This window comes from Lonchura striata, chromosome 7 (genome assembly GCF_046129695.1).
Source record: "Lonchura striata isolate bLonStr1 chromosome 7, bLonStr1.mat, whole genome shotgun sequence".
Lineage (NCBI taxonomy): Eukaryota > Metazoa > Chordata > Aves > Passeriformes > Estrildidae > Lonchura > Lonchura striata.
The window spans coordinates 19,807,172-19,816,804 of record NC_134609.1 but is presented as its reverse complement, the minus strand read 5'-3'; the positions used below and the strand labels follow the sequence as shown (position 1 = coordinate 19,816,804).

The window sequence follows — 9,633 nt, the reverse complement described above, 5'->3', positions numbered from 1 at the left end:
TTGTGTGCAACGCTGGGAGTGTGAGGATGAGGATGGGATGATATAGCTGCTGTAAATGAGGAGGTGTACCTGAGTGCACAGGCACGATTTTCCATGCCTGCACCATTTGTTTTGTATGGGGGATATCCCAGAGCAGGCTGCCCTGTGGGGTCCCCACGGTCCCTTGTGGGCACTAAACCACGAGCACGCTGAAGACGTGAAGGGCAGCCTTTGCCCCAGCCAGGGAGGAGGGGGCCTGGAGGGCCCGTCCCAGCCCGTAGCGGGAGGAATACGGCCGGCAGAGCACCGGGCAAAGCCCGGACGCTGCGGCCGGGAGCGCGGGGTCGCGCAGTGCAGCGCCGGTCGGCAGCAGCGGGAGGCCGGGCTCAAGGAGCCGGCAGCGCCCGCTCCCATCGGCGGCTCTGCCCCCGGCCCGGCTGGGCGGAGCAGGCACCGACGGGCCAGGGCCACAAAAAGTTTTACAGAAATTGCAATAACGTCTTTCATTTTCGTGTTGTTTTACACTTTAAAAATAATTTAGTATCTTTTAATTTTTTTTTTTTTAAACGGGAACGCTCATCTCCCCGCAGACAGGAGCGGGAGGGGACGGCGGCAGCAGACGGTGGGGCCAGCAGTGGCGAGTGCCCCGTCAGCGGAGTCCGCTGCCCGCGGGGCGCAGCTGGGGCCTGCCATGGCCCCGGGGAAATGAGCCCCGCCGCGGTTCCCTGTGCTTCAGGAGCCCCTCGCCTTCTCCGATCACACCACTTCCATGGGTCCGGGCACTTGTGGGGTGCCCTTCTCAACGTCCCCGTGTCCTGCTCTGGAGTCTTGTGGTGGGAGAGCCGCCTCCTCCGCGGCTTTTTGAAAAGTGCTGACTTTTGAAATTGAGAACACCCTTCAGGAACAAAGGGGCACGGCGGGTTTAGGACCCCACAGAAGGGGATTCTCCGGCTTCAGCCCTCGCTCGGGATCAGCGGCAGCCCTTGGATATCGCAGCCTAGGCTTGATTCTCCTACGGGGGCCTGGCAGCCAAGATCCCCCTTCCCAGCAGTCCACGGCCACAAACTCCGAGACCAAACGACCCCGCTCTGCTGCCCAGTATCAGCTACTATTCCACCCCCCAGTGCCCTGCGCTCACCCAGGGCTCACTTTATAAGGCCAAGAAGGGCGGTGATTTTTTTTTTTTTTTTTTTTTTTTTTTTTTTTTGGTGGGGTGGGGGTGCGAGAGGGGGCTGGGGAAGAAGCAACTCCTCTTGTGTGCTCTTCTCTGCTGTCATTCACTGGGCTGCTCTCAGCATCCAACCAATGGAGAGTGAGGGCCTGCAGCAGTAGGCCCTGGGTAGGGTGATTGATGGGCAAGCGGGGCGGCGGGCGATCGCACTCACAATCCGCCGCGCTCCGCTCCGCGGGGCTCCCGGCTCCCCACCGCCCGCCGCGGCGAGGGGTCCCCGGGGCACCCTTGTGTGTGTGTGTGTCCGCGCGTACGTCTGTGTGTCCTGGGTGAGAGGCTCCTGACGTGTCTTGGTACCCGAGGGTGCTGGGTCTCATCGGAGCGGAGCCAGTGTGCGTGGCTGGGGTGTCGCATCTCCGCTCCTGGAAGCTGTCGGGCGTGTTTGGCGCGGTTGTGCCTCCAGTGTCTGTGTCCTGCGCCGCGCTGGGCACGGCTGTGGCGTCCCGGCCCGAGGGGGTGTTTCACTCTTGTACCTGGGCTGCGCATGGCTGTGCTGCTGTGTCTTCGTGCTGAGCGTGTGGCTGCCGTGTCCTGGCCTTGCGTGGCTCTGCTGCCGTTTCTTGGGGTGCTCTGCCGTCGTGCTATGGGACTGAGCGCGTAGCCGGCGTTCCCCGGCTCTGCGCGGCCCCGTTGCCGGTTTCGGGGCGGTGCGGGGCTGCGCTGCCCTGCCCGGGGTGGAGGTCCGGCCCCGGTGCCCGAGCAGCGGCATGGAGCACCTCGGGGCTCACCATCTGCACCAAGGGCAAGCCGAGCCCATCAGCTTCGGCATCGACCAGATCCTCAACACGTCGGAGCCGGGCAGCTGCATGGTGTCGCACCCGCGGCTGCAGGACTCGGCGGACTACGGGCTGGGCTGCATCGTGGGCAGCGCCTATAACACGGTCACGGGTGGCTACGGGGCGAGCGGCGGCGCGGCCGGCGCCTACAGCGGCACCTCCTGCAGCATGGGCGGCCTGCCCGGCTCCTACAACGTGAACATGGCGGTGAGCATGAACGGCAACACCTTGAGCTCGGCCGGCGGGGTGATCCGCGTCCCGGCCCATCGTCCCGTGGCCGGCGGCGTCCACCAGCCCCTCTCCGCCGCCGTGCCGGCAGTGAACGGCATGAACAGCCTCACGGGGCTCACCTTTCCCTGGATGGAGAGCAACAGGCGATACACAAAAGACAGGTTCACAGGTGAGTTGTGCCACCGGGACCCCCCTTCTGCCTCTGCTCCTGCCGCCCCGCTTCCTCCCCCGCCGCCCGGCCTCGGCACGACAACCGGTGCCCACGGGGGCAGGATCCAGCCGGGGATCTCTCCGGCCGGGTGGAGCAAGCAGCCGCGATAGTCCTGGGAAGTTGGTCCGGTAGCAGGCCAGAAGCAAGACGGGGTGGGAAATGAGGCGTATCCAGTCCCCCTTAAATGAGTTGTGTTTCCATTTGTTTGTTTGTTTTGAAACTTTGGTTGGTTTGAGTGATTGTATATATGGGGTTTTTGTTATTGTTTTAGTTCCTTTTTATTTATTTATTTATCAGTTTGCTGTAGTTTTTTACATTTTTTTTCCCCGCGATATGGGTCGGCAAAGGCGAGCAAAGAGGAAAAGGGATGGTAAGCTCCGCACACGACCTCCCGCGAGCCCTGGGCACGGCTGCCCAATCTCTGCCGCCCGAGCCTACACCCGGGGAAACTTTCCTTCAAAACCGAGAGTTGTTTGGGAAGCACGGCCCGGCGGGCGGGAAGGCAGACAGGCAGCCCCGGCCCCGGCCTGCCCGGGAAGGCCGTCCCGTTGCCTTCCCTTAACCGGGCTGGCTTTCTCCGGCTGCGAGTTTCGGCTCAGCCTTTTTCCCCACCAAAAGGGACCTTTTGCAGAGCGGGGCTCGGGCTAGAGCCGATTCCCGGCCTCGCCACTGTTTCCAGGTGTAGCTGGGCTCGTCTTTCGGCACTAACGGAGCAAAAACTCGAAAAGAAATAAATAAAAAAGACGCAAACAAACAAAAGGAACGAAATTACAACGGGGAAAATTTAGCGCCGCTCACCGAGGGCGGAAACCGAGGCCCGATTTTTGAAAGTTCCCCTTTAATTTCGAGCCGATGGCGCTGGGTTCGGGCACGGCCGCGGGTGGACGAATGGGCTCTTCCCTTGGCAAGCACCTGACCGAATTTTGCTCAATTTGTTCCTGGCTTAGACACAATGTGAATTTTCTTTTTTTTTTTTTCTTTTTCTTTTTTTTTTTTTTTTTTGGGGGTTGGGGAAGAAAAAAAAAACAAAACCAAACCAACAAACCCAGAAAAAATCATATATATTTAAAACAAAACAAAACAAAACAAAAAAACCCCCAAACAAACAGAACAATAAATCTCAACTCCGGTTTTCAGTCCGGGACTGAACTTGCGGTGTACTGGGGCCGGGGGCGAGGAATTTACCGCCACGCCTGAACGAAATTATCCCGAACCCGCCTGGCACGGGGCGCGGAGCCCCGGCCCGGCGCCAGGACCGGCTACAGACCCCCAGTTCCCCGGCGGGCACTTGGCTGAGCAAGCGGCCATCGTCCCTTCGCCGGAGCCGAGCGGTGCCCGGCGGGTGCCCGCAGCACCGAGGAAAGGCCGCCGGGCCTTCCCGGTACGCGGGCCGCCGCCGCCGCGGTTTTGCAGCTCGTCCGTGGGTGCCAGCGGGGAAGCCGCGGCTTCGGAGCGGTGGGGGGGTGGTCCCCAGCCCAGCGGCCGGGAGCCGGAGCCCCTCTGCTGATGTGTCGCTGCTTGCTTCTTTGCCTCTCATCCCCCCTCCTCCCGTGTCCCCCCCAGTGGCCCTCTCACCCTTCACTGTAACACGCCGTATAGGTCACCCCTACCAGAACCGCACGCCCCCCAAGAAGAAGAAGCCGCGCACCTCCTTCACCCGCCTGCAGATTTGCGAGCTGGAGAAGCGCTTCCATCGGCAGAAATACTTGGCCTCGGCCGAGCGCGCTGCCCTGGCCAAGGCCCTCAAGATGACGGACGCTCAAGTAAAAACCTGGTTCCAGAACCGGCGCACCAAGTGGAGGTGAGAGACCGCGGGTCTCGGCGGACCGGGGTGGGGCAGTCCGAGGGGACGGACCTTGCTGCCAGCAGCTCTGCCAGGAGCATTGATGGCAACGCAGAGGTGTGCAAGCCCCGTGTGCGTGTGAATGTGACTGTGTGTGTACACGTGCGTGTGCATGCACAGCGGTGTGTGTGTGTGTGTGCATGCGGTGTGTGCACACCTGTGGGCGTGTGTGCAAGCAGGACACGCGTGTAACTGCACGGTCAGTGTGAAGGCCACGCATGCCCGTGTGTACCCGCACACAGTATGTGTGTGCGTGTGTGTACGAGGGTGTGAGTGCAAAGCACAGCCCCGCGAGTGTGGTGTGGTGCGGGCCGTGTATTACCTGGTGTGAGCACACCGGACCCGCGTGCAAAAAACGTGTGCGGGTATGCCACGGGGATGAACGTGTGTGGGCACACGCGTGTGCAGGGGGTGCAATCAGTGTCACCAGAGGCTGCGGAGGCTCTGCCGCCCCTGTCCGCGGCAGCGGCGTGTGGGAGCCCCCGGCCTGGGGCTGTCGGAGTACCGGGCTTTGCACAGCGCGGATTTTCGTCCCCGCGGGGCTCGCAGCGCCTCTTTGCCCAAACGCTTTCTTTTTGTTCTGCCGTCGGGCGTGCCGGTAAAGCCGTAGAGGAAGAGAAGGCTGGGTTCACAGGGAGCCTCCAGGGCTCCGTCGCAGTGACCCTGCCCCTCCCAAGCTGCACGTTCCCGGGATGGTCCCGAGGGAGACACCCCAGCCCTGAGAACATCTCCTGCCCTGGGCTGGGTGCTGAGCACTGGGTGCTGGAGGGCAGGCATGTAGGCAGCTTCTTCAGAATGGGGGGGAAGGACTTCCCCAGAGTCTTCCCAAGGGTTAACAGGACAGCGATTGTCTGAGTTTGCTGGGGTTGAGTAAGAAACGGGTCTCAAGGAGCCTGAAACCAAGGGAGGATGTGAATCCTCAACCCCAGTGAGTTCTTCCCTAGAGAATCCATGGTAGCCCAACTCTCCAGCTATTAGGAAGTCTCTAGCTGGCCAGAAAAAGAATCCTGGAGGAGAAACAGTCCTGCAAAATGGGGTCAGCTGTGTCTTCTTACCAGGTTTCCTAAGGAAGTGAGGCAAATCCATCTGTCAATACTCTTTGCGTCTGTTGGCTAAATTCAGCCTCTTCTGGCAGAGGTGCAGAGGATACAAACGTATTCAAGTGTTTTACAAAAAATAGCTGGGTAAAGAGAAACTAAATCCTGCTTCTGCCTAAGGGAGAGGCTGCAGTCAGACCTCAGCTGTAATATTAGACATGGGAGAATCTCTGGCCTGAGCCAGAGGGACACAGGCATGTAAGCTCTGCTTGTATGCATCTGTGCCTGCCAGGTGTTGCGATGGAGAAGTGGGTGCCCCTGGCTGATTGCACACCCAACTTCATGCCACAGGACCCTGCAATGGGCTCTGAGTGGTTCCTGGAGCACTGGGAGCTGGAAGGAGCCTCTGTAGGCTCGGCCTGAATGAGGTAGTGGGAAGTATCCAAGAAAATAGAGTCACTATAAGCCCTCTGAGCTGTTTACATGATTGAATACAAGCTGGGGGGAAGAGTCATGCCCCTGCCCCTTGTCTTGTTGTTTGCTGGAGGGAGGTGACCCCCTCCTTAGATTTGGGCTCTTGCTTTAGACACAGCTCTTTCCAGGCAGATATGAACCTGGAAATCCCATTCTGGTGAGAATCCATGACTGGACCAGCTTGCAGCAGGGAGATACTTGGGAGCAAGGTGCTCACAGCCATGGTACTCCTGATCACTGGACTTGGGGCTTCCTCCCTCCTCCTGGAGCACCTCCTTGTTGTGCGGGAGTCATTAAATATTCATTGAGGCAGAGACTGAACTGCTCCCCAGGCAGGTGCAGCTCTGAGCCTGCTCTTCCCAGGATGTCTGATGTGAGATGTTGACACAGTGATTCGAACAGGGACTGAGCCCTGAACTACCTGCTCTCAGGAGGGAGCACTGGCCACATGTCTGGAGGCTTGGGTCCCAGAGGCCCATTGCTGGCATCCAAGTCCCAGCCTGCTTCCCCACTGGGAGCCAGGAACCCTTGCCCTGTGCTCTGAGATGCCACTGTGGAGATCAGAGCTGCCACTTCAATTCCCGTGGCCAAAGGGGATGAGACATCTCACATCCCCCTGAGCTGCTAAATTAAAAAGCTGCCATTTCCTGTGTCACTGGTCCACTGAAGCTGCTGAGAGGATGTCAGCTGAGCCTGGGGGTGTAATGGAGGGAGAGGATGCTTTGGGAATAATCCTGGGACCAGCACTGTGAGTTGCTCCCAGGTTTTCCTAGCAGCATCAATAGAGGTGCCAGGTGAAGTAGAGGTGAGTGCAAGCTGCAGACTTTAGACTGATCTGTCATCCAAGCAAACAGGAGTGGGGTTTCCATTGTGGATATGATTCAGGCTATTTCTACCTATCTCATTCTCTGCTCCTAGGCAGTCCAGAGCCAGGGCCCAACCAACACTGGGAAGAGCCCCTTCTGACCCCCTAACACCCCCTCCTTGGGGATCACCTCTGCTGGTGTCATACCAGGCAGACACATGTCCAAACTGTTTTGAAAAACACTGTCATTCACCCTTTCCAGATAATATATCCTGTGCTTTGATTTTTGTTACTGCTAAAAAATGTGTTTCTAGTGTTTAGCTGAAATTTTGCTGCCTGCCATGGGAAAGTTTTTGCCTTCATCCAAGGTCTCAACAGCTGGTCACCACAGCGTGTCAGACAATGTGGCAAACCTGGATACTGGAAGGGGATGTCCAGGGTGACACTGCCCATCTCCCAGCTGTGTGACACTGCCAAGTCACAGTCTCACCCCACCCTGCTCCATGCTTCGTCCTAGGGCTTTGCGTGCTTGGCTCTTGCTGTCAGACCAGAGCATGTTTTCAGGGGATTGCAACTTTTGCAATGCTGTTGTGTGACACTTTGGGTGTTTTTTTCTCTGTTTTTTTCCTGTAGGCAGGGAGTAGTCCAGAACTGTGGGCTGCTCTCTTTGATCAGAGCAGGTTTTGCCGAGGCCAGTAAGACAGACAGACCCAGTCCCCTGTTTATGGGATGTACTGGCCATTTGTGTAGGGGATGTGGGACCACGCCATGGCAAAGCACTCTCTTTTCCTACCGCTGCCCTTCCACATCATGAGCACCCAGCACTGCTTAATCTCTCTGGAGACAGCCTTCCTTTGCTTCCCCAGGCCCCCCTAATGGCTCCCTCTCTCCTAGGAGGCAGACAGCAGAGGAGCGGGAGGCCGAGCGGCAGCAAGCAAACCGCATCCTCATGCAGTTGCAGCAGGAAGCCTTCCAAAAAACCATCAACCAGCCCATCCAAGCCGACCCCATCTGTGTCCACAACTCCTCTCTCTTCGCCCTTCAGAATCTCCAGCCGTGGTCTGATGACTCCACCAAGATCACCAGTGTCACCACTGTTGCCTCTGCTTGTGAATAAGTCTGGCACCCACTGGTGGCACCTACACCTTCTACTGGCGGGGCTGTCCTCAGGGGGACACGAGGCATCCTTGGTGGGACATGTAGCAACTCTGTTTCTCCCCAAGGAGGGCTGGAACACCCTGATCCTCTGGCCACGTGCATCCTATGTATCCAGCTGGGGAAGCCCTCCACAAAGAAAAAAAAGAAGGAAAGCCACCCCAAAAACTCTCCCCAGCCATGGAGCTGCTGGAGCAGCAATGCTGTCTCACCTCCCCCCAACCCCTTTGTTCTCTTGAAAGTCTCTACTGTCGACCCTGAACTTGCTGACGTGCTGCCAGACAAAAGCCCAGCCCTGACAGACACAGCCGCTGGTGTTCATCCAGCGGGGGGAGAGGAAAACTTCCTAGGATTCTACTGGCGGCAGTGCACCATATATATATATGTATATCTATATATATCTATATATAGATATATATAGATATGTTTTGAACTGTTGGCTTGAAGGAAAAGGAGAAGGCTCCCTGGGAAGCACGTCTCTGCTGTGAGCCTTCTTGGGTTGTCCGCACCGGAGACGTTCGGGGATGCAACAAATGGAGGAAACAGCAGCAATTTCTGCTTGTGCCAGATGGGAACCCTTCAGATCTCACCTCGCTGTCTCTCCTCCCCTTTTTCATTAATTTTTTCTTGCTTGGGGGGAACAAGAGAAGGATCTGACAGACTCCTGAGGACGGTAAATATGATATCTCAATTGTATGAAGAGCCCAAACAGTCCCTGGCTGCCACGGACTCTGTGCCCATCAGCGAGTATTTTAATAATGAGAAGACCTGGGTGGCAGTTTGTGGGGGTAATGCAGTTTCTTTCTGTGGAATATTTCCATATAATTTGCAAAATGTTGTCCAATGTTTTATTTTATCAGTTTCCCATTAGAAGGCAGTTCCTGATAACAAAAAAACCAACTTCACTCTCAGCTGTTTAACTTAGGTGTTCTTTTAATTGTACCAAGAGAATGAGACAAAATTTAAAAAAGCACTTCTAGCAAATGCCAGGAATATATAGCTATATATATATATAAACAGTATATATTTTTCAGTTACTTATAATCTAAAACAGCACTGCCAATTTAAGCAGTTAGTACAAACAAACAACCAGAAAACCTATTTTCAGTGAGATTTTTAAAGGCATTCGTTTGTTTGCGCTTTTTTGTTGTTTTGGTTTTTTTTAAGTTATGCACTTACAAGGTGTTTTATGTGTATTCATTTTATAAAGTGCTTGTGTAATTTATGTGGAAATGAAAAAGAAAATAAAAAATCTCCAGGGTACTGAATAAATCATTTAAAGCCTTGCTGTTCCCTGTCTATTAGTTCCCCAAGAGGAGACAGCATATCACAACTACTGCTGAAGCCTATGCTATTTTTTTTTTTTTAAATAAAAATAGAGTTAACATTTCCATTTGACTTTGCTCAGGTTCACTTGGCTTTGGAAGCTCCGGATGCAATAGGATGTGTTTTAATCCTGGTCCTATAAACATTTTCAGGCTTCAACCTGGCAGTGCATTTAGTGTGGGCTTTAATCAAAGCCTTTCTGAGGGGTTTGCTGGGGGTGGCAGGGACTGTGCAGGGGCTTAGCCTTAAACTCATGTGGAATAATTTATTGAATAAGACCTTGGAATGAGGTCTCACCTGGACTGAGGCAGATCTACAGATATTTGTGTCTGAAACTGAATATGGAGAGTATGGAGAGGGGTATTTGAGTATAGAGAAATGTGCAAGAGTACATTTTAGAGACAATCTTGCAGGGGATTATTCTGGGGACAGTTTTCCATTTGTACTCCGCCTTGGTGCAGGACATTGTCCCCAGCTTGGCAAGCCCTTCTCAGAGGAAAATCAAACGGGTGGGAAAACTCTCATCAGCTTCCTTGGGGGAGACTCCCAGCCCCATGGCTGGCTT

At 55.5% G+C, this 9,633-nt stretch overlaps 1 protein-coding gene across 1 annotated transcript; it reads left to right on the top strand.

The window, feature by feature from the left end:
* The first annotated feature begins 1,917 nt into the window (after positions 1–1,917).
* On the top strand, positions 1,918–7,704 carry TLX1 (T cell leukemia homeobox 1). The gene is made up of 3 exons (XM_021536235.3): positions 1,918–2,386; positions 4,028–4,229; positions 7,482–7,704. The coding sequence occupies exons 1-3, from the start codon at positions 1,918–1,920 to the stop codon at positions 7,702–7,704; spliced, it is 894 nt and encodes a 297-aa protein (XP_021391910.1).
* Positions 7,705–9,633: the final 1,929 nt, after the last annotated feature.